Genomic DNA, 24,151 nt, shown 5'->3' with positions numbered 1-24,151 from the left:
TAGGAGTAGTGTGCTATGGTCGAATCAATGTTGATGAAATTTTTGACTAAAAGAATTATATTTTAGTGCAGCATAGCCGCTCCATGGGTTTAGTAGAGTCAATTCACTGATCAAGTCAAAACATCCACAAGCTTTTACGAAGAGTTTCTGAAATAGAAATCGATTTAGTCATAGCACTGCTCCTAGCATGAACACAAAATTGAGAAGCCACCACTTAAGGTTGTTTGTATTGTATGTTTACTCACATATTTCATCTCTCTATACACAAGAAACGCAGTGCCTACTGCAATTTCATCAGCCTCCGAATATTTTCTATGCTCATGCTACTATAAGAGCAGTGCTGTGATTTAGTCCTCGTCGTTAACTTAGTGAATTTTCATACTGATCTCGCTACTTCTACAATAAGCAACTAAATTCTTCTTGTTCATCAATCATTTATTCTTTAAAACGCTAGTTCCTGTAACTTACAACAATAACTTCCATTTTCCAATGACATAATAGTGGGATAGACAGGCCTTCTATGTAAATATTTTGTTCTAGCGGTGAAGCAAAAGCAAATACGAAATATTCAAGTGTGTGTGTGAGTACCTTAAATTTATGGTACTTACGTATTTTCGTACTTATTTTGAAATGTAGGCGCGAAGGAAATTTACATTTTCACTCTTTCTTCGAAATTGGTTTAAAGCATTTCTATCTTTCAAAATTAAATATTTATCGAACTGAAATTTATATTTCATGTAAGCAATCTCTCATTGTCCTAAAAATTGAACTAATTTTGTGATTTTCTCCTTTTCGATCGAATGATTTTTTTTATTACAAATCTTAACGATCGGAGAATTCAATCAGTTGGCTGAATTTATAAACTTTCACGGTCAGTATAGTCACGCATAATAAAAGTGCTAGCATCGTCAATATTAAAATTTCGGGACATTTCTTTTCAAAAATTATAAAATGTGTCAGAAAATGTGTGTAATTAGATAGTGAACAGTTTATGTGTAATTGATAGTAGCAGCTATCGTTGAAAGTGGTAAAAATTGATTTTGAAAAGTTTACAACAGTTTCACCGACTTGTCAAAATTAATTGGCAATTGTAAGTGTGTGTGCCTCAAATGTATATTACACAGAGCTTATTTTTGCTTCACGATTTCGTCTACGTAATTCCTGTCTATCCCACTATTATGTCATTGCCATTTTCACACTTACTGTTTGTATGGTTGATCTTAGAATTTTCCTTTCGAAACGTCCATTTGGGTTTACACTCGTTCAGGATCTTCAAAGAAGGGCGCTCCGTGGCATTCATCGTAGATTTTCTCATCAAATCTGGTCAACTCTTTTTCCAATCTGGATAGCTCCTCCTTCTGATTCTTTCGCATTACTACTTCTGATTTCGATGTTCTTCGTGGCTTCGTCCATGTTAAGCTGGCTTCGTGAGTGCAACGTGAAAGTTTCTGTTGTGCTTGTCTGTTTGTTTGTTGCTTGAATGTTGACTGAATTTTCACTGTTTTCTTGCTACGTTCACAGTTGCTTTCCGTTCATGCCCAAAAGTTCCATCAGAAGATGGCAAATTTTCATTGTAAACTTTCAACACTTGTTTAATCCCTACCTCTATGGTTCAATCGAAAATTTACTAGCCTCGGACCGCCCCTGAATCCGAAGGTCGAAACAACTTCTTTGCTTCAATTTGTTCACTTTACATGATCCATTGGGTTAGGTAAGATCATTACTGCTCTGCTAGTGCGTGAAAATTTCTTTTCACGTTCGTAGTTATTTAAGCTGTAGTATTGTAGGCATTTCAGCTGTTAGTTCTTTACATTCGTAGGCATTTCAACTTTGTAAGTTTTGCTCTTTACAGTTGTGTTTGTGTTTGTGTTTGTGTTTGTTATTCTAATAGAGCCTTGCGCTGTGGTTGAGTTCTAGTACTAGTGTTTCAATTAGTCCGTTGCCAAATCACATCGTTAAAAAACTCGTTAACACTCAGCGACTGGACACGACAATCGTAGTTCGACAATCGTTTCAAATTTTCGTTTATTCATTGTTTAAAAAAACAAAACAATGAAAGCTCTCTCTCTCTCTCTCTCTCATTGTGTTTCCATTGGTGTAGCGTAAACGGTGAGTGAACAGAGGTGCTTAAAGCACAAATGGTTTTCATTGTTTTTTTGAAAACGGCGATCAAAGCCGAGCGACTGTGAATCGGCCCTAATCCACGCCATTGGTCGTATAAATTTATACGTCAGACAGAGCTTTTTTCTCCATTGTTACAATCTGTCAGTTTTTCTATTTTGCGATTTAGTATGGAAATGAAAACTAAAATTGAGATATATTTGCTGTTTTAAGCGGTTTTTCACTTTTTTTTCTTAACCAAAATATTTTAAAATGTGTTTGGAATCGATTGGCATTAACAGATTGTGTGAAAATACTATTTTCTATTTTATTATTTTGTTAATGTCAATCGATTCCAAACACACTTTAAAACATTTTGGTCCAAAAAAATATGAAAAACCGCTTAAAACAGCAAAGATATCTCAATTTTAGTTTTCATTTCCATACTAAATCGAAAAAATGAAAAACTGACAGATCGTGACAAAGGAGAAAAAAGCTCTCTCTGACGTATAAATTTATACGACTAATGGCGTGGATTCAGAAAATTGAGTAGAATGTATAGTAGGGTGGGTCGTATTTTCATTTTGTTTTTATTTTAAAAGGCCTGACCCCAGGCTGTACTCAGAATTGACCAAGGAATCCGAAACAGCAAAAAAAAAAATTTAAAAATTCATTTTTCCCTTGCCTCTAGGCTGATTTTTGGGGTAGTAGCATGAAATTGCTCACAATGTTGACAGATATCTCGGGCAGTTGGGAACAGAAGACATTGCTGCTAACTGTAGTGAATAGCTGAGGAGTCCAGCTATGAAATACCATAAGAACGTTGTTGTTCTTCGCCTTCCCTCGGGCAGGGTAACTCTGTCAGTGTTCCCAACTAAGACTTTTCAACCAAAAATTTCAACTGTATTTGCAAACAAAATCGGCAAATGACGACATAATGCATCGTGTGAGGTATGTCTGAACAGGTAATCTCATAGAGAATCCATTGCAGAGAATTTTTATGATTACAAGTTGAAAAAACTCATAGGAGCTTTGTTTTTGAAGCCAAAAGTTGGCAATTTTTTGTTAGAATGAAAAAGTTAAATGAACAAAAATCGACGAATTTACGTTTATTGCTCTCCTAATTGTTATTTAGGGTGAATAGGTATAAAACTATCAATTTCACCAGATTAGAACCTTTTTTGTTCATTTAACTTTTTCATTCTAACAAAAAATTGCCAACTTTGGGCTTCAAAAACAAAGCTCCTGTGAGTTTTTTCAACTTGTTTTCAAAAAACGTCTCTGCAATGGATTCTCTATGAGATTACCTGTTCAGACATACCTCACACGATGCATTATGTCGTCATTTGCCGATTTTGTTTGCAAATACAGTTGAAATTTTTGGTCGAAAAGTCTTAGTTGGGAACACTGACAGAGTTACCCTGTCCGAGTGAAGGCGAAGAACAACAACGTTCTTATGGTATTTCATAGCTGGACTCCTCAGCTATTCACTACAGTTAGCAGCAATGTCTTCTGTTCCCAACTGCCCGAGATATCTGTCAACATTATGTGCAATTTCATGCTACTACCCCAAAAATCAAAAATCAGCCTAGAGGCATGGGAAAAATGAATTTTTAGCCCCGTACGAAGTACGAAGGGGCTTATAGGATTACGATGCCGTGTGTAATTGATGGAATTCGAAGCAGACGGTAGGGGCAAAGTGTTTGCCTATGTTCATAGATAACGAATCCGCAATAAAAATTTTGTCTGTCCGTCTGTCCGTCTGTCCTTCTGTCCGTCTGTCCGTCTGTCACGTCAATATCTTGAGTAAATCAAATCCGATTTCAAAAATTTTTTTTTCCCTGAAAGGTAGTTGAAATAGTGAGGCTAAGTTCGAAGATGGGCGATTTTGGGTCGACCCCTCCAGAGCTGGGGCCCCATAAGTGCTTTAACGTTTTCCAAAGATTTCTCTGGCCATTAAAAGGCTACACTTGTAAGTGATACATCAAATGAAAGGTATTTACAATACCTATCCACAAAAAAAAAGTTTATGGAAATTGGATGACCGACTCGTGAGTTAGACCCCTTGGTGTGAACTAGGTACAGGGCGGCAAGCCGTTTTTGCTTGTAGGTTAGTCATATTTAAACGGATTTAGATGGATTTTGATTTATTAGATAGGTATTGACCGTACCAATCAGGGAAAAAAAAAGTTTATGAAATTCGGTTTACCGGAGCGTGAGCTAGGTCTCTTGGAGTGAGCTTATATGTGGCTACTCGGCCGTACAGTGAAGGTGGTGTTTTTTGTTAATATCTCGAGCAAAATTTAACCGAATTTCATGAATTTTTTTTTGTTTGAAAGGTACTAACGAATGTAAAGCAGCCGTTGTACTTTCCACCTCCTAACAAAATGGCCGTCGGCCGCTATTTTGGATTTTTGTAAAATCAATATAAATAGGTGAAAATGATAATTCCAAAATCACTGATCAGTGGGAAGTGTAGTTTGTGTTACTTTTGAAAGGAACGTCGTACGGGGCTTCGTAATTGCGCTATGCGCAATTTTTAAGACGTACACATTGCATAAGAATTTTACGACGTTTACGGGCGCAATAGGCTTACGGTAAGAGTAGGGCGACGGACGAAGTAGGGTCACGTGCGCAATAGATGTACGGGTTTGTACGGGGCTCAGTCGCAGCAAACGCTCCGACTGTTCTGACGGCTCGTTTAAATTTTTTTTTGCTGTTTCGGATTCCTTGGTCAATTCTGAGTGCAGCCTGGGGCCAGGCCTTTTAAAATAAAAACAAAATGAAAATACGACCCCCCTAATGTATAGAGAGTCTCAGCTCTTATGTAATGTGGGACGATAGAGCGATTTTTTTTGGCCGGGTGGAATGAAAGACTCAAAAATAAAAAAAAATTCAAAAACTATTAATTCAGTCAAAGTACTCGACCCGAGTGTTGGTGTATAGTTTTCAAATATTAATTATCCCACTCGCGATCTTTAACAACTGATATGCCATCTGAGGGGCTTGTTTGACTTCGTCTTCTGTTATTTCTGTGACACCAAATTCGATTCATCTTTTTCCGCTTTCAACACTTTCATTATTTCACTCAGTGTTGCGGCATCGCAAATGATAATTTTAATGTAAAAAGTACCGCGTGTTGTATTTATGTTACAGTAATTGTATCTCCCGCGTGTTATTTGCATTCTCAAATTTTGATTTATATTTTCGCTGTGAAAATATTACCGATAGGTGAAAATGAGTTGAGCTTGGTGGAAAGAGATCACGTTGCGTAACCTCAAAATTTTTTTGGTTTTAGCACACACAAAGATGTGGCGTGCAAAGCGATCCAGAATGCATGAAAATGACGACGACGGTCATTTCGACGATTCAGAGGAGTCCGAAGATTCATCGACTGACGACGACGATGACAAACCTTCGATAAGACATCGACTTCGCAAAGTCTTGAAAATGTTCGAGACCATTGGTGCCACTGAATTTGTAATTTCCGGCGCATTATCGGACGCACCACTTCACGTTATCCGCATTAAGGTCAGTGAATGGAAACTGATTACAAACTTGGCCGGTCGTTGCAATTTAGAAAATTTTCGATTTTTGTTGCACAGCAAACTCAGAAGATAATTCGGTTCCCGTTGTTCGAAGACGATCTGCCATCGATCATTGATGCTTTCAAGCAATCTCCGTACGGAAAGGGCACCGAAACAATTGTGGACGCTTCGTTCAGAAATTCGTGGCATTTGGATCCCGATGACTTTGAGGTAAAACGAATCGACTTTTCCGTCGGATCGAGACATTAAATCCATTTTATTCCGTCAGATCATCAATCCGAAGTGGACTGCATACGTTACCGATGTTCTGGTAGCGCGTATACGTCAAGAAATGGCCATCACAACCGCATTCAAAGCATCGCTGTACAAATTACTTCTGTACCAGAGCGGTTCGTTTTTCAAGCCACACAGAGACACCGAGAAGGAGGACGGAATGTTTGCTACGCTGGTGGTCCAGTTGCCATCGCGCTTTGACGGTGGCCAGTTGGTCATCGAACATGACAACACAACCAAAAAACTTGACTTCAGTACGAATACGGAGCTGGCCAACATGTACACCACCTTTTTCTCCGCGTTCTATTGCGACTGCAAACACGAAATATTACCGGTTACGGATGGCACCCGGATGTGCTTAGTGTACAATCTGGTTACGACCGAGACTGACGCTTCACGAGAGCTTCCAACTGCTCCCATGGTGTCCGATGTCGAAATGCAAATGGCGAGTGTATGCACCGAATGGCGAAACACCAATACCGGCCCGGTCAAGATAGTCTACGGACTGTCGCACAAGTACACAGAACGGAGTCTTTCGTTCACAAATTTGAAGTCAACGGACCGATCGGTTGCAAACGCTCTGATTAAATTCGCTAAACATCACTCGTTGGTTGGTAAGTCGATGTCTTTACCGATAAGGGTGTCCTCAGCTTATTTAACGGTTGTCTCTCCGTTTCTAGTTTTATTGGGCACATTGGAAAAAACGTGGGAAGGCGACGAAACTTTTGAGCACGATGAGTCCGCCGAGGGTGATGTTGCGATTAGCTACAGTCTCAAACATTTGGAAATGATCGGACAACCACACAGCAGCCTACCAGAATCATTTACCGCCATGTCGGTCGATGACGGTGAATTGATTTCGAAACATTGCTTTCGTGATGTGTCACCGTTCGATCGGCACGAAGAAGAAACGGGCAACGAAGGAACAACGCTGACTCTGTCATATCGTCATTCAGCGCTTGTCGTGTTCCCCGTTGAAAATGTTTTTACCATTTTGATGAATGAAAGGAGAGGCGACGAAGCCGAACGCACTTTCGTCGACCGATGTAAGCAATTCGAAATGGCCGGTCGAAACGACGAAGCGGAAAAGAAGCAGCTACTCCGATGGGCTCATCTGTTGATTACGAAGCCGAGTTGGCGACGTGGACCGCCTTCGTTGCCACTTTTGTCAGCTATATCGACGCTAAATGATCTGCCGGTCCTGCAGAAGTTCTTAGAGAACTTTAGACTCGATGAAAAATGCGTCGAGCCGGTCGCTGCACTTTGCGACACTTATGGATGGAATGTATTAAGCGAGCACCTGGCGATTGGTTTCAAAAAACTCAATCAGGAAACGGCTTTGAAAGTCGTGGATACATTGGTTGGAAATACGGGCGATCTTGATGGCAAAGACGAAAAGAAAAAAGTTTGCCAGACGTTGATAGCTTGTATTCCGAGCTCGAACGAAAATCAATTCGGATATCTATTTGGTCGTCGATATCCGACGGTGGAATTCGTGTACAAGTTTTGCGCTCTCGCTGAACGATTGAATTTGGATCCAAAGGAATACTTAGCAGCGCTGCCTTTCGAAGTCAAAGAACAGTCAGTCGATTCGATCGTTAAACTGTGCGATACGTATGGTTGGGATGCATTTGGCGAACAGTTGGTGAATGGACTTAAGAGTCTTACACAAGAAATAGCTTTGAGAGTCCTAGATGCCTTGGTTGGCCATCCGGCCGATTTTGTTGGCAAAGATGAGAAGAAGAAAGTCTGCCTGACTTTGATAGACGTTGTTCCGAAGTCAACCGCTAGTTATGCTCGACTTCCGAATGGCGAATTCCTGTACAATTTTTGTACCCTCGCCGACCGATTAATCGATTACGATCCAATGCCGCATTTGACTGGGCAACGCATCGAAATCATGGTACCTGTTCTGGTCAAATTAGCGTCCACAACAAACGGTGTCCTAGCGCAGCGTTGGCGTGCCGTGGCCGACCACTTTCTAAGCAAAATGCAAACAATCGCTGCCAGTGCCGATCAGACTCCGGTTTGGACTCGTAACGATCGTGTACCGTGTACTTGCGAGGATTGTGCCGTACTGGCGGCATTCATGAGAGCCAATCGGAGAACCACTGAATTCAAAGTCAACAAGAAGCGACGGCTTCACCTTGAATCGATCGTCGACCGGATTAATCATTTGACCTTTACGACTGAAGCTTCGGGACGACCGCAAAAAATGGTCATCACTAAAAACTTACCGTCGGCGTACGCAGCATCACAAGAACAAATTATTGCACGTGAAATGGTGTCCAGATTGACGGCAATCTTACCGTCACACTGATTTCGATTGAAACTGCTGGCATGTTAAATGTTTTCTTCGATTTTCATTGTCTGACCATAAATGATTTATAAATGTTTCAACTGAGATTCTTCTGTGGAAAATCTCAATTTTATTCGAACTTTGTTGTAATAAAACGAAAATTGTTTGCTTAAACCAACGAAAAAGTTTGAATTTTCATTTTTCTCTCTTTACCTCCTCTACAACTCGAAAAATAATCGGAAAAACCGTCAAAAAGTAATCGATTCAGTCATATCAATCAATGCTCCAGTATTGGCATGCGTACGTTAGAACGAGCTTCAGCCTGAATTGGTTCGCACTGACAAAAAAGTGTTGAAAATCTTACCTGCAGTAAGTAACTTTGCCTCAGGTAATGTACATTGTCTGCCACAGCTGTGTTTTTTGTATGAGGCACTCTAGCTGTGGCAGCTATTGTAGACTACCTGAAGACAAAGTTACCTGCTGTAGGTAAGATTTTCAACACTTTTTTGTCAGTGCGAGACGAATCTGAACCAGAATATTGGTTTGACCTGAGCCCAGGGCTTATTATTAGGAACTTTAATTCGGAAAATGTTCCGAAAAATTCGGGGAAATTTGTGGTGTAAAAGTTTCGGGTTACCCGAACCCGTCCTGATATCCAACCTGAAACTTTCAGGTTGTTCAAGTTCAGTTTGAGTCCGAAATCAAAAAATCAGGTCAAGTTTGAGGCGAATCTGAAATCTTAGTTCTCGGGTTGAAATCCGATTAGTTGAAACGAGTCAATCCGATCCGAGCCTATACATTTGCATGTGGGTGTGTATCAACTCCAGTCTGTTAAAACTAGGAGCAGTGGTTCATTTGTTAGGAGGAAATAATGGAAAAATTTCTCCAAGTTCGGAACAGGCGTCGATGCATGTCCTGTATTTCATTTTTGTTGATATTTTTTCATCAGAATCCTTTTTGAAAATTGTAAATGTACGACCACGAATATGTTAGCTTCAAATAAAAATTAGTTTTGGTTGTAGTCGTTTGACCAGCTGTGAGAAAAGTGAGCAGTTTATGAAAGGAATCATAAAACTTACTGACATATTTCTGGCCAAGACATTCTTAAATCGATTTTTCATACCTAGGACCCGAGAAGTGCGACTTCGTCACACTTTTTATCCGTCCAAAATTAAAAAAACTATTCGTACCACGGACTAAAAGTCTTTTTTTAGCGTATTCGATTCCCCACCTCGCCTTCGGCTCTGTCTGGAAACTTCTCACACGCTAAAAAAGACTTTCAGTCCATTAACTGCTCTCTTTTCTCACAGCTGGTCAAACGACTACAGCCAAAACTGATGCGTTTGCCATTGTAATTCCATATTCACCACAGGCTAAACAATGGAAAACGCAGCATAATTGTCGATCCCATCAATGCAAAATTGCTCGTGTGCTTTCGGTATTAAGTGCCCACTATCCAAATCTTATAAACCTACCCTCCTAGAAGGATTTTTTTTCCACATCAAATGGCTAATTTCAGCTTACCTTTTGATACCATAATATCATTCATCCAGAAATCAGTAATCTTTTCCTTGTGCATGGAGTCAGGTCAAGTCTTTGGCTAAAGTTGGATCTTTTAGGTATGGTTTCCACTCAACAAAAAGTAATCCGGGTAAGAGCGAGCTGTCAAGCCTTATCATGACTTTTAAGTTCTTAAATTGCTGATAATAATGATCCGGTAAACGGTAACTTGTCGATCGCAATTCTACAACAAGTTTTGTAGACAGTCAAAAATCCCGAATGGGAGACATTTATTCAAAACGTAATTGCATTCATACAAAAGGGTAGTCCATCAGCAATACAGATAACTTTTCCAAGTAAAAATTAGTCACAAATCGGATACCGCCTGCTCCCCCACTCCTTTACAGTGGACTTTGCGATGTATCCATAAAGTGGATCGCTGGCGAAACGATTCTTTGCACACGTTGCATTTGTACGGCTTTCGACCTGCAATCAAAATTTCGGATTTAGCTATTTCGAATTTTGCAAAGTCGATCAACAAACCGCTGTGGGTATGCTCCGACAAAGTGGTCTTCAGCCGAAATGATGTCTTGCAGATGTCTCTCATCTGGAATAGATATTCTTGTTTGATGATTTCGATTTTCTGCACTCAGATAAAAATGAGAAAAAGCGGCCAGAAGATCGAAATCGGACGCATTTTCTATTGGAATTTTTATGTGTGCCCAGTATTCGACACTAGAACCCAAAACCACTTAAAAATAGTATTTTACCGGACTAGTCTTAAGACGTGTCCTGAAAAAATTCTGTTTTCGTCACGAGTCACAAACTACGTTTTCTGTGCCGTAAGGATCATAATGAGACGAAAAACAAAACAAAAACATTACAACAATTTCAGCTTTTCTTAGCAATCACTTTTCGATCGTAGGAGTGACGAAATACGTCGAATTATGATTCTAAGGCACAGAAAAAATTCTTCGAAGCTTGTGTGGCTGGTAAGGGGCTGTTCACATATGAGATCACACTCAGAATTTTTGACCCCCCACCAAAAATGACCAAAATTTACAAAAATAGTACGGAAATGAACAAGAATAACCTGAAAATGATCAAAAAAAGTCCAAAAATCAGTATTTTTGTGAGAAAGTGGTTTTGGCTTCTAGCATCGAATACTGGGCACATATAAAAAATTCCAATAGAAAATGCGTCCGATTTCGGTCTTCTGTTTCAGACGAATCCGACGAATCCCTCTCGAGTAGGTTCGGGTAGGCATGTTCACTGAAAAATATTATCAACCGATGATAAAATTTCCGAATAATCGATAGAATATCAATCCAATGTTTATCGATAATCGATAAATATCGACTGAATAATCTAATTATCAGTCCAAATTTACCGAATATCAGTCGACATTTACCGATTATCAGTCGACATTTACCGATTTTCAGTCGACATTTACCGATTATCGATAAAACATTCAATTGATATTCACGCCGTAAGTGCGGTCGAAATTCAAAATGGAAAGTGCGGAGGTCTTTCTAACGTAGCGTCATTTTCATACAAGGAAGCGTTGAAATGTATTTTTCGGTTCACTTTTTCATCGAATCGTTCACTTAAAATTCAAATTTTAGGCATACTTACGGCGTGAATTGACGTTCTAAAAATATCGATAATCGATTCTAAGGAAATAATCGATATTTTATCAATCAAATGAATTATTGAACACGCCTAGGTTCGGGAAGTGCTATTTTGTATGGAGGGCTGGTCAAGGTTTTTCGCATACATTTACGAACAACAATTGTTGACAGCGGAACCGGAATTGAGATTATTGACCTCACATTTAGTGGAAAGAAATTCGTGAAAATCGGTTTACTGGCTCATGAGCTAGAGCTCTCAGAGTGATTCGGAAATCGTAGAATGTATAATTTTTGCACGTAACCACGTAACTGAACAAAGAAAACAATTTTCATAATTTTTCCAGCTTTTGGAATTGATGTGGAATATTGGTTCGCCATTCGCCATGGTCCACCATCTTCCCAGTTCTAGAACTTTTGCATTTTGAAGAATTTCTAAGATTTTTTTTTGGTTCTTTCTGGACTTTGGTCTAATTGGTATAATTCCACAACTCCACATGATCCACCATCTCACGACTTCCAGAATGCAAAGAAGCATTTCGCTTTGGGCTATCTTCTGGACTTTGGGGATTATTGAGATGACATCAGTGTGTTGCTTCCCATACTTACACAGCAACCCCAGATGATCCAACATCTTCCCACTTGTGTAATTCAAAGAATTTGAAGGTTTTGTGAGGTTGTTTTGAGACGGCACATTGTTCCCAAAATTCCAGCACCCCCGTGGGCACGCCCTGTGTAATTTTTAAGATGTATACTTTCCGCAAAGTTTTACATGCAGCTCAGGCTACGCGGACAATAAGGTCACTATATGGTTACAGACGCAGTACGGTCACGTACGTAACAGCATAGATGTAGACTACCGCGTAACTTATATAAAGGAATAGAAACTTACGTTTCACAGATCCCAAACACAATTGAGTCTTTTACTTCGTTTCATGTAATTATGCTGACAAGATTGAAATAGGAAAATCTTGTACTTCATTGGTTTTGGCTTACTTTTTTCTAATAACTCATTATACGCGTAACAGATACAAAAATGATTCCGTTTTCATTTACCAGTATGATGTTTGGCCAAAACGTGTGGTTGTCTAAACACAGCGTTACTAGTCCAACATTTGGACAATTTTAGTTCTTCGTAGTCTCTTTCGAAGTTGAACTTTCACTTACCAGAATGAGTCCGTCTATGGATGGCCATAGTAAAAGGTTGATTGAAAGCAGCATCACAATCAGCACACTTGAATAGCTTTTCACCTGCAAAAATCAGATTCAAAGATGTTGTCGAATCACTCTCACGGACGAACAGAAACGAGCTTCTTCGTATACGTACCAGTGTGGATCCTAAAATGTCTGATCAGACTGTATCGTTTTCCACACTTGGGACAGGATTCTTTGAAAAAATTGAGGAGGAGAATCGATTTTATTGGCCTGCATTTTAGCAACGACAACGAAAATTCTTTGGAACTTACGTTTATCTACATCAGCTGGAACGTCTTTGACAAATGTGTAGCTGCTTTTTCCAAGTAATTGATCCTGGAATTGAGAAACGTAAATTGAAAACATGCACCAGATCGATGTGAAATAAAAATGTCAGAATTGAACATCCAAGGCACTGCTTGAAAGGCATATCTATCAACCGACTGATGAGGCAAACATTAGAGAAAGAATCGACACAAAGAGACTGCTCAGCAGATACAAATCCGCGTCGGGATCACATGTAGAAGTGGAATATTGGAAACTACTTTCTCTAATCGCGATCGAAAAACGGGAAGGTTGAATGATAAAGATTGAAAATTGTCTGCTTTCGTCGAACGAGACGAATGAGCTTCTCAATTCTAGGCCTATTTTATTACCTGCTCCTTTGGTGGTGAACTCTCCAATTGTATCACATGTTCAGATGGTATTCTTATATGTTCTGGTAGTTCGTGTAGGTGTTCATCATCCGACGAAACTTTTCGAATTTTTTCATCATCACATCGTTGTCGTTGCCGAGCATGCTCCTGCTGGTAGCCGCTAATTGTCGTTGCATTGTTTGCTGCAACCGGTCCAATTTCGACATTTCTCGAAAACATTGGCTTGTATGTCGCGTATATTTTGTCAAACTTAGGGAAAATAAAGAATGCGACTGAAGAGTGTCGAGGCAATAACGATAAATCGGTGAAAGCTCACCTCATGCTGAAGTTGTGCTTCCCTTTCATTTAGAGTTGCCTCAAGTATTAACTGATTTTTTATTGAGCATTGCAGCTGATCCCTTAATGTAGAACTAAACTTCTTCTGCTCGAGCAGATCATTCCACAAAGCATTCAATCCTGTCATTCGATTTATGAACATTTCGTCATCTTGATTTGTAACCTCTTGTTGTACTACCTTTAACAGATATGGTTCCCATACGAGAATTATTCGATTGATGAAATTTCTTCGATATTTTACCTTTTCCTCCAAACAATCGGAACCAAACGCTCGAGTCCGACCTAGAAATACTTTTCGGGACATTGTTATCGACTAGACAGCACAGACGGAACACACTGAGCGGCTGTTGTAGAAGACTACGCATCGAATTTGTCACACTGACAAAATTGTCAGTGTGTCAGTAGTCATTCCGCCAAATATTTCTGACCGAGGGTGGGGCGCATTTTTAACCCTGTGCTGTCAGAAGTGTAGGGATTTTCATTAAGTTAAAATAAAATTTAACGACGTCTTATTCTTCATTTGTCTAGTCAATGCTCTCTCTGCCACCAAAGCTAACTGGGACACAACTGTGCAGAGAGAGATGGAGAGGAAGAGAGCAACGGTATAGAACGACTTGTAGTGTTGGGACTGATATTTCCTACGTTTTCGATGGGGCCGGCATCAAATTGTTGCTTGAAGCTAAGTCAGTAATTTTCACTCCAATTCAATGAATTTTAACTTCTAAGGTATGGTCTAATGTCCCCGCGGAGGACACAGCTATTTTAGAAACGGATCCTAACTCTCATTTTCATAGTATTTTACCCAAGAGTGCGTTCAACGAGGCGTTCAAGATAAATCGGCTACACCGGATTTGTACATTCATTGCTCCAATTCACCCGAAACATGACCGTGTGGTTTTGTGGATTTACATTACCTTCAGAGGTTTATATACTTTGGCCATTGGTACGCAGTTGGGGATGAAGACAAGCGGGTGTCACCACGAATGTGCTGTAAACTTTGGGATGTCACACAGATCGCTATTATAAACCAACGCACTTCAAGCATGAATGGTACCTCTAAATGAGGTACTGAAACTTGACAGTGTATAAAACACTGTAAAAACAATTTTATACAAATTAGCAATGAATACCAGGTATACGCAATTTCTGTGTCACCGCCTTCCTGATCAACTCAGGGTTGTCTAAACCTGTTCTTTTAGAACCTTGCCAGGTATAGGCGGTATAGGTCACGCAGATCGCCATTTTATTAGATACGCGGGAACACACCTTTTTCATACAAACAAATTCACTAAATTTGAATTTGTATGGCGTGGTGAATTTTTTGTATGAAACGTGGTGTGTAACAAGCGTATCTGCATGTGCGTGACCTCCCCAAAGTATGCAGCTCACTCAATATTTTTTGTCACAAGAATATGAAAATGAGTGCGTTAGAATCCGTTTTTAAAATCGTTATTTCCTCCGAGGAGGAAATTAAATCATGCCTGGGTGATTTATATTCATTGCAAATTAGTACTTTATTTGGCAGCTTGCGGCGTTTTCTGATCCGCGTGACCTCCACCAACTTTACAACCTTGCACGTGATCTCGCCAATACATAGCATAACCTTTACATGCTTATGCGCGGTAAAGTGCACTTTACATCACTGCTTGTGACAGGGAAAATGCACTTACATTATCACAAACATGTAAAACGTCACTGCTTGTAAATGCTTGTTCAGGCACGTGTGATTACTCCACTCGCCTTCGGCTCGTTCCGCAAACCTCACACTTGCCTAAACAAATATTTACAAACAGTGACGTAACATACTATGACTCAAGGAAAAATATTTTTTTCTCAAATCAATTCAATTTTTTCAATTCAATGACAAAAAGCGTGATGATTCGTCATCATTTCACTGAAAAAAATACTGAAAAAAAGTATGGTAACTATGTGTCTTATCATTCAACAGTGCTTTATTCGACGGGTATTCCTTTTGCGATAACAAGATGCGTAAATAAAAAGTAAAAAGTTCTTCCCTGGGAATATAAACAAGCGAGCAATTCTTCAATATAAATAGCTGAGAATTTCGTAATTCGCCCTCAGTTTAAATCTTCTATCACTTACTGTTGAGCCTTGCTTACAGATCATTATAAATATTCAAATCAGAAAAAAAATGTTTTCGACTCGTTTCACCATTTTCTTCGTTCTTGTGGTGATGATGTTCATTGCTGAAACATTAGCCGGTTGCAGTAAGAACTTTTTTTACTCAAAATTATTATCTGTAAATTCTCATAATTAATTTGAAATATTTCATAGGAAATACGAATAATCCTGAATGCGTTGAATTTATGTGCAATTATTGTTGCGGCAATAACAGTAAGTTTAATTTTTTGTTTAAATTCATAGACTTACTCGATCGAGATTGTATGGTGGCGCCACTATGTAATTTCTCGAGTATACCTCTAGGGGTAACTTATACGAAAGTCTTAAGGCAGTTTCTGAATCTATTTTAATACTGTTGCCTGACATTTTCAAGTATCAAATCTGGCTAGCTTTAAACTTTGAAAAATTATTTCAGATTGGCTTCCTTGCTTGAACACTATGAGAAGAGCGTGCTGCTGATACTAGTAAATTAATCGTTTTGTTAAGTTTTATTAGACAAATAAAAATATATTTCGAATAGTTCACAAATTTCATTCAACTTAACATAGTAGAATTAAAGGCGTGTGGTTAATACATCAATTTTGTCTTATCCATTGTTTTGTCACAGACGGCAAGCATATTAACAGTTTTACTATTCAAATTATTACTTCGTTCGATCGAAGATTTTCAGAAATCTTTTACTTCATTTGTTTTGAACATATAAGACCAAGGCTGTATACTTTGGGGAGGTCACGCAGATCGACATTTTTTTAGATACTCTGGAACACCAATGAACGTCAACACAAGGTATGGTCGAATGTCAAACTTTGTATGGAGCGGAGGACATACCGATTTCATGTGAAATCGCCATGTCCTCCGGTTTGTATGAACAGACCATACCTGGTTTGTACATTCATTGGGGAAGACACCTTTTCCATACAAACAAATTCACCAAAATTGAATTTGTATGGCGTGATGAATTTTTTGTATGAAACGTGGTGTTGAACCAGCGTATCTGCATCTGCGTGACCTCCCCAAAGTATGCAGGGTATACAGCCTTGCTTATTAGTCAGAGCTTGTCGTTTATTCTTGCTGTCGTTGTAGATAACAGATGACAGCCGTCTGTAACAGGTTAATAAACTTGCCAAGATGATTTTCAATAGGTCACAACAAGGTTCTGAAAGAACCAGGTTAAGACAACTCTGAGTTGATTCCGAATTTTGCTAAAAAACATTTTCTTCAAGTTGATTTCACACACAATCTGCACTGAACTGAGTGCGGTTATCGATTTCGGTGTCACCCGCCTTCGTGGTTGTCTTAATCTGTTCTTTCAGAACCTTGGGTCACAATACCGATCAAAAAGGCCGGATGAAATTCCCAACACGTGATAACTGTCATCGGAGTGATGATGCAAGGGAGAGCCAATAAGGTCAATAAAACACGAGCAATTTTGAGTTGATGGGACCGACAATGGGTGTTAGGGAATCTCGCGCCGCGTCATTCGCAATAACTCACAAAGTGACATCTTCCTTATACAAAATGTGTCAAAATGAGAATTATTGTGAATGACGCGGCGCGAGATTCCTAGCAACCCGACAATGATGCCGCGTTTTCCATTCTACTCAGATATTCAGCACATGCTGAACAATGGAAATCGCAGCATATTTGTCAATTCCATGAACACAAAATGTTGCGTGTGTTTTCGGCCTAATGCAAATCTTCACCTGATGATCACAAAAAATACGGAATCCAAGTTTCGGGTAAATTTAGGTGCAGCGTCGTGTTTCGTTTGGTGTGGCGCAAACTTTTTCATATAAAATTAACGGAATATGAGAGTACCACTGTTGGAAAACTATTTCAAAACTGCAAAAATTCCGGGCGCGCCACTTCACTCCACTTTTTTGTTTTACAACTCTCCAAACTCTCCAATAAACTAATATTTCAGATATTAAGAGCGTACAAGGGTTTAGCTGTGGACATAAACCAAATGCTATGGCGCCACCTCTTTTAATTCAAATGAAATGCTCATTGTGTCTTCAATAACAATAGAATCTGGAACATCGAAGACGGCCACCATAGAAATAGTGTGAAAACAAGATGGCCGCCGTGGTAGAAAAATTTTTGATTTTACTTAATTTCATCAAAACAAAAAGGAATTTTAGAAAAAGGAAAACACATTTTCGTGGTCAGCGACATAAGGAACGGTTTTGATCTAGCAACTTATGTGATTATTCTCGATGTACTGCCGAAAAAATTTACCTAAAGTGGAAAAAAAATTTGCCTTGCAGACGTGTTTTAATTGTGAAAAATAATTGTGAAAATCAAGTAATTTTATAAATGCGAAAACAAATTTCTGTTAAGTAAGGTTCAAATTAATCGTTAATCCCCTTTTTGCTGTATTCCATCTCTTGAGTCCTGAGAATTATGTTCCTAAATATGCCCTATTTTTCGCGCAATTTTGGTTCTTGTCCGAAGCTAAACCCTTGTACCCTCTTAACGAAGTAATGACTTAGACTCTACGTATTTATGAACATGTGTGTGAAGGAAGGTTATATTAGAGTCTTCATCAGAAACAGTTCCGCAATTTGTTTAAAAGTTCTAAAAGAAAGTTCTTTCAGAACCTTGATTGATTTTACAAAAATTCTAGCGCATCATGACTTGTTGTGCATTTTTTTTCTTCTAAGACGAAAGTGAGCGCTACCCACACCTACATCGATTTTACGCATTTTACGCCAAAAGTGTGTGGTGAAAATGGATGTAATCGATGACATATCGTTTTGTTTTGACATTAACTGTCAAATTTTCGGCGATCAAATAAATCTACTAATCGTACCAATCGTACACAATATCCCGTGTAAATTAGACTCTCTTTTACAAAATGGTAAACACTAAATCGAAGGAAAAGGAGAAAGAGTCCGAGAGAGATTCCAATGACAAGAAACGCAGAAAGAGTGATTCCACGGTCACTAAAATACCCAAAGAAGATGTGTACGCGGTAAGAACAATTGTTATTTTAACATAACCTAATATTACTAAGGGGAACCGGAGCAAAAACAAACAACAACATTGAAATGGCAACGGTCCAATATTGGAATATTGGACCGTTGGCATTTCAATGTTGTTGTTACGTGTTTTCCATTGTTTAACGTTCATGCTACAAATCGAATTACAATAGAAAACGCAGCACAATTGTCCATATCAGCGAAATTGTTTGTGTGTTTTCGACCTTACGGAAAGACATTTTATGTTCTATCTGCTTAGTGTACTATTTGGGAGCAGTCTGTTGGTTACGTATACCAATTTTGTAGAAATTGTGTACCCTCTCAACACCTTATTCACCTTACTAACAGTCTCAGGAACAAATGTAATTTATCAAAATGTTTCCATTCTTAACAGTCGGTAGTGCAATTCGAAGAGCAAGAATCACAACACAGACCTGCTGAAAAGGACGCTGAGTTGTTCCATTCAACTTGTTCGGAACTACGTAAATTATTCGAAGAAATCAACAAATTGAAGAAACTGAAAACTGAGAAGGTATGCACACTACACCCGAATACAGCCCGAATGATGCACAGTTCGATTTCGATTTTTTAGGCACGCCTGGAAATCAACGAAAAACGGATCGAAGCCTCGTTCCTATTCGTGTTGCTGAAGAAACTGAACCGTTTGGACAAAGTACGTTTGCGTACCGGCCGTGACGACCTGCACAACGAGAAACAAATCGTCGACAGCAATCGCTTGCAGCTGCAAAACCTTTTCTATGAATCCGAACATTTGAACAAGGAGGTGCAACGCTGTTACCAGTTCAAAAGCGAGGACGAAGAAATTGATTTGATATCCGAAGAGGAATTCTATGCTCAGGCACCGGAAAATATTGCACAATCGGGTAAGACATCGAACGATGAGCACGCTCGTCGATTGGCTAGACTGTCATGGGAATTACAGCAGCGTAAAGAATTGGCTGCGATGTGCAAGGAACTGGAAAAGCAGAAAGAACTGGTGGCGCAGGACAATGAAACGAAAACGAATTTACGGGACAGCCTGAAACCGCGCTTGGAGGCACTGTTAAAGGTAACTGACAAATGCAAAGTTTTCGTTAAGTGTTTGCTCAACTGGAACAACTTCTCTTGCAGTCGACGAAACCGCTGCAAGAAGCTCTGAACATGAACTTTGAGGAAGATTGGAAAGTGCAGAAAATTGCAAGTTTACTGCCACGGCCACTATACTTGGTGTATGCGAATCTGTGTGCCTATTCAGAAGCATGTGGTAAGACTTCTCTAGCCAGAAAATCATTTAGACTCTAACTTTGACTGTCCGTAGACAACCAGCTTTCGGTTACTATCAACGGCGACGAAATTGATGCGAAAAATCTTGAAGAAATTGACAAATTCAACAGCAAGATCGATTTGGACGATGTGCCCGATTCAGATAACGACGACAATGATGGAGAGAATGTAAGGAACACAATTTTGAAGATTTGGACACTTACCAATTTCATTCCGTAGGATCGACCATCGAAAGGCCATCATCATCGACGCAAAAACAAGGATGTTTTGTTGGAACAGAAGAAAGACAATCTCTTCAAAGTGCATCCGTTGAGTGTGTCACTGCGAGTGAGTTTTTTTTGACAAATTTTGCCGGTACTCTTCGGCTGGTTACACTCTATCGTCTCTCTACTCTTTAGATAAAATCCAAAATCAACGACACGGTCCTGTGCGTTACGTTGTACTATCTACCGACTTTGAATTTTGTCACATCTCTATGCAAACTGGAGCCAGAGAATGCGGCCGGAGTAAGGTAAGTTCGTTCGTAGGTTAAGGCGATTTAAGTGCGGGTGGGCTGTTGATGGGACTAGATTTTAGAGTCATCAAAATTTGATGCTGTTACTCGAGTTATATGGCGATGCTACACACCAGTTCATATTTTTGGGGTCCACTCTGTCACAAAGTATAAATCATCTGAGCATCGAATGTCTAATTTTGCCTGTGGGCTCCTCTTATATGTTTCAAGACCATATGGTCCTGTGCTATAAATCACTAAAATCGTTTGTCACTGGTCCCATAAATTCGTTCCTGGATGGATGCTCGCCTCGGTAAATTGTGTTTATAGGTGGGTTGAATTTTTTCATCGAATTTCATGATCTGTTGACGCTCTCAGCATGTAAAATCCATTACAGAACTAAGTTGAAAAGCCTCGTTTTTGTGTGTTTGTTGACCTTGGCTTCGCCTCGGATCTACACAAATTACACGAAACTCCAACTATTCAGCATCAACTTTGTATCCCTTGTCATGTAAACAAATAATCTAAACAAATCTTATTTCCTCGCATCCTTTCTTTGGACTTGAAAAAATTGATTTTTCCCCTCCGAATGTCGGTAAGAACTTCAGCCAATAATGTAAGTGGAATTGGCCAAAATGTCAGCATTTTCCAGTTGTGAAAGCAAAAAAAAAAAAAATGGGCTCATGGTGGGCTCGAACCACCGACTTCCGGCAGAATGCAAAGTACGACGCTCTACCAACTGAGCTAATGAGCCACTTCGTACTCACTTGCAGAAAACCAACCTGTTGAGTCATACACAAAACGAGTTATGGATGATGTAACAGCAGCAGCTATAACAACAAATCAAAACAATTGTTTGTTGTGATTCATAAACCATGCGTGCATATAGCGTCATGCATATGATTTGAGTGTATTTATACAAATGATGACAATGACGGACAGGCCTGGTCTGGCCCTATAGTGATTGTGGTTACGACTGAAGGGTTTTGATTTTATGAGGGGGAGTGAAGTGATTTTTATAAATGTTCATCAAACAGCGCCCAACTTTCTCGAGCCATTGCGACCCTGAGACGGAGAAAATGTAGGCCACAAAATTTCGAGCTTCTTGTTACGTTACCCAATAAGGAAGGGATTTTTTACGAGTTCCTTTAAAGGCCCTGACGAAGGTTGACCTAGTGTATATCTCGGCCGGCACGCATCGTCCAAAATGCAAAATGGTGTCGAAATGAAGGTATTGGTCCGAAATGACGACTGGAATTTAAAAATGAAATTTTTCTTGCAAGGCCTGTCGTTTCAGACTAGTTAAATTTTCGAACCTTCAACTTGTCTGCCGAGACAGACTTTTGAACAAACATTTTTATTTCCATTTGTCATTTGGCAGCAATACGTTCATTTTGACACCAATTGGGGAATTGAATGTGTGCCTTTGCCTACGTCTTGTTAGTCGTTTCAAAGCTCGGGCTTATATGGAACTGATGTGCATTTGGGCTCTTAATCCATTCGTCATTCTCTTCTAAAGGGTTGATGTGTCTGTTGCTGGTGGTTTTATCATTTTAACATTTCTCACTTGCTTACACTCATCATCTGCTCAACATTGCGCCAATCTTTTTATTTACAGCGAAGTACTCAATCCGGCAAGCATCTTAAATGCATTGAGCCCGGGCGACTATGGAGAAGAAAGTGTCAATCCAAAGACGTACTACCAGGTGAGGGCATGTTCAGTCGAAGTCAAATTTTCGAATGAGAAAAAATCCAACAAAAATTTCTTCTGCACAGTTGAAGGAGCAGTCAATCGATGATTTTATGGTCATTTTGAGGGAAAAAATGTTGGGCAAACCGTACCGATGGGCGCAGGATCTATGCGGTTTGGAGTTTCTGAACACTGCGTCAACGTCCACAACGAATTATTCGTCAATTTCGAATGAGTTTGTTCAATTGTCGGTGCCGAAAATCGTCAAACAGATTCGTTCACGCTGGCAGGCGCGATTAATGCTGAACAGTCAAATATCGGCATTGGGTAAGTGTTTCATTGGCGTCACTCTGCAGTTTGTCTAATTCCCGTTTCACAACAGAGAATAAAAGTTTCACCTCAACGTCGCTCAACCAGAAAGCAGCCCGCATTTCGAGCAGCCTACTTCAATGGACTGCAATCACTTGGGAAGAGTACTGTAGCTCATTGTCGACAAAGCGATTTGTCGATGCGAATGTGATCACTTCACACGATCTACTGTATCGTGCGGTAATCACACGAGGTTCGGCCAAGTTGGAGTGTTTTGTTGGGATCAACGCAAACTATCCGACTGAAATGCCATTAAGTGCACTGGAACTGAGCTGGAACGGGCGCCACAATGCTGATAGCAGTGCAGCCATCCGGGTTTGTGTTCTCTTTTTATCGCAGTATTCAGAGGCTCTTCCTATAACTAGAATTGTTTTCCAGGACCTGGAAGCATGGGTGAATCTGATCGACGACCCGAAAAATACCAGCAACGTGTTGGAACTGCAGATCCATCGTGCACTGTCTAGCCTGGACATCTATTTGGAGACAGAAGGAACTCTGATCAATTCATCCGAATTTCAGGCGACTAAAACGTTCCTGAAGGCTTTTCGCGATCGTACGCATTCTCGACCGTACAAAATGATGGAGAACAGTGGCAGTGTTGTCTACACACAAATTTAGTCGTTATACGCATTTATCGGCTGCGTAACATTATATTGATGGGAAACAGAGGCAGTGTTGTCTACGCAAAAATTGAATCGATTGCTCGGCGCTGCTGAAGTGCAGCAAAACTTCGAATTTTATGAATTTTTACGTGAAAATAAACGAGTACGTGTGGACACACGCTGCAACCAATGCATTTTACACTGCAACCTCTGGGAACTGGGTCTCGGACTGAACGGTTCTGACCGAACCGAATACCTAACTTCGATTTCGACTATTGTGACAAATTACCGAGTTTCGATTCCTCCTCATCAAAAAAGAATTTCTATTTTTATAGCTCTACTTTCCTGACAGCTATGCGGTCCGTCCGCACAGTCCACTCTGTCACAAACTATAAATCACCTGAGCGTCAACTGTCTAACTTTGTCTCTGGTGGTAATGATGGACAGGCCCGAACTGGCCCTATGGGAATTCGGGCGACGAAGAGCTTTTTGATGTATTCGATGAGAAGGGTAATGACGGGCTTTTATCAGCAAATTTAGATAGAGCGAGAGATACAAAGACTTCTCGATCTTAAAAAACATCAAATTGTGCAGCCCATGTAACGAACAGTGCTCTCATTCCCTAGAATGGCTGTTGCCAGAAGTATATCAGCGAAAAACAGATAACATCGAGAGTGAAGAGAGAGATCATGTTGTGCATAATATCAATGAAAATTTTCATCATTTTATCGCTTTGTTAGCGTATTAGCTCATGCTGACATTATTCTCAAAAATAATCCAGAGAGGGATTCTTTTGAAAAACAACCTGCCGAAATCGGACGCATTTTCTAGTGGATTTTTTGATCAGAAAATTTCTATCTTCACACTACAGAACGCATTGAAAGTCACAAAGGTCTACTGGCACTCACGTCTCTGACTAGTCCCGCTAGTCCCTATAAATGTTACGCTAAGCAGTGCTGTGGCTCGGCCTAAAGTTTACGTAAATTAATTACTGAGTAAATGTGACTGGCAGAACGAAACGGCGTCTCTATGTCTAGGTGACTATTTGCACAAACT

The 24,151-nt window shown here is 39.8% G+C and overlaps 3 protein-coding genes and 1 long non-coding RNA gene across 5 annotated transcripts; 3 read left to right on the top strand and 1 right to left on the bottom strand.

Moving 5' to 3' along the window:
- The first annotated feature begins 5,126 nt into the window (after nt 1–5,126).
- On the top strand, nt 5,127–8,405 carry LOC119079025. 2 transcript variants are annotated; one of them, XM_037186806.1, is made up of 6 exons: nt 5,127–5,331; nt 5,399–5,631; nt 5,706–5,787; nt 5,824–5,858; nt 5,917–6,535; nt 6,602–8,405. In XM_037186806.1, the coding sequence occupies exons 2-6, from the start codon at nt 5,410–5,412 to the stop codon at nt 8,239–8,241; spliced, it is 2,598 nt and encodes an 865-aa protein (XP_037042701.1). In that variant the 5' UTR covers nt 5,127–5,331; nt 5,399–5,409; the 3' UTR covers nt 8,242–8,405. The 2 variants fall into 2 exon arrangements, with proteins under 2 accessions (XP_037042701.1, XP_037042700.1); XM_037186805.1 differs by having other exon boundaries at nt 5,128–5,331; nt 5,706–5,858.
- A 1,569-nt stretch (nt 8,406–9,974) lies between these two features.
- On the bottom strand, nt 9,975–13,901 carry LOC119079104 (zinc finger protein 90-like). Its single transcript, XM_037186922.1, has 8 exons — nt 13,776–13,901; nt 13,515–13,712; nt 13,199–13,447; nt 12,815–12,878; nt 12,676–12,735; nt 12,516–12,599; nt 10,264–10,327; nt 9,975–10,206 (listed from the first exon to the last, which is right to left on the bottom strand). The coding sequence occupies exons 1-8, from the start codon at nt 13,836–13,838 to the stop codon at nt 10,122–10,124; spliced, it is 867 nt and encodes a 288-aa protein (XP_037042817.1). The 5' UTR covers nt 13,839–13,901; the 3' UTR covers nt 9,975–10,121.
- A 1,696-nt stretch (nt 13,902–15,597) lies between these two features.
- LOC119079134 lies at nt 15,598–16,195 on the top strand. Its single transcript, XR_005088100.1, has 3 exons — nt 15,598–15,762; nt 15,830–15,889; nt 16,092–16,195. It is a non-coding gene; the product is annotated as an uncharacterized LOC119079134 (long non-coding RNA).
- Nucleotides 16,196–18,457: 2,262 nt separating this feature from the next.
- Nucleotides 18,458–23,281, top strand: LOC119079035 (THO complex subunit 5 homolog). Its single transcript, XM_037186822.1, has 11 exons — nt 18,458–18,650; nt 19,052–19,189; nt 19,250–19,726; nt 19,789–19,921; nt 19,976–20,109; nt 20,161–20,268; nt 20,340–20,452; nt 22,053–22,140; nt 22,211–22,451; nt 22,507–22,808; nt 22,872–23,281. Exons 1-11 carry the CDS (start codon nt 18,534–18,536, stop codon nt 23,109–23,111), a joined length of 2,091 nt encoding a protein of 696 aa, XP_037042717.1. The 5' UTR covers nt 18,458–18,533; the 3' UTR covers nt 23,112–23,281.
- The last annotated feature ends 870 nt before the right edge of the window (nt 23,282–24,151 follow it).

This window comes from Bradysia coprophila, unplaced genomic scaffold (assembly GCF_014529535.1).
Source record: "Bradysia coprophila strain Holo2 unplaced genomic scaffold, BU_Bcop_v1 contig_297, whole genome shotgun sequence".
Lineage (NCBI taxonomy): Eukaryota > Metazoa > Arthropoda > Insecta > Diptera > Sciaridae > Bradysia > Bradysia coprophila.
Note: the sequence above shows the minus strand (reverse complement) of the source record. Positions and strands in the feature narration are given on the sequence as shown.

Coding starts and splice junctions, on each gene's coding strand:
- LOC119079025 (XM_037186805.1), top strand. CDS start 5,410: ATGTGGCGTGCAAAGCGATCCAGAATGCATGAAAATGACGACGACGGT. Junction 5,632..5,705: donor TTCACGTTATCCGCATTAAG/GTCAGTGAATGG, acceptor TTTGTTGCACAG/CAAACTCAGAAGATAATTCG. Junction 5,859..5,916: donor TGGATCCCGATGACTTTGAG/GTAAAACGAATC, acceptor TTATTCCGTCAG/ATCATCAATCCGAAGTGGAC.
- LOC119079104 (XM_037186922.1), bottom strand. CDS start 13,838: ATGTCCCGAAAAGTATTTCTAGGTCGGACTCGAGCGTTTGGTTCCGAT. Junction 13,448..13,514: donor AAGCACAACTTCAGCATGAG/GTGAGCTTTCAC, acceptor ATTTTCCCTAAG/TTTGACAAAATATACGCGAC. Junction 12,879..13,198: donor GTTCACCACCAAAGGAGCAG/GTAATAAAATAG, acceptor TCTCAATTCCAG/GATCAATTACTTGGAAAAAG.
- LOC119079035 (XM_037186822.1), top strand. CDS start 18,534: ATGGTAAACACTAAATCGAAGGAAAAGGAGAAAGAGTCCGAGAGAGAT. Junction 20,110..20,160: donor ACGACAATGATGGAGAGAAT/GTAAGGAACACA, acceptor TTCATTCCGTAG/GATCGACCATCGAAAGGCCA. Junction 20,453..22,052: donor GAGAATGCGGCCGGAGTAAG/GTAAGTTCGTTC, acceptor TTTTATTTACAG/CGAAGTACTCAATCCGGCAA.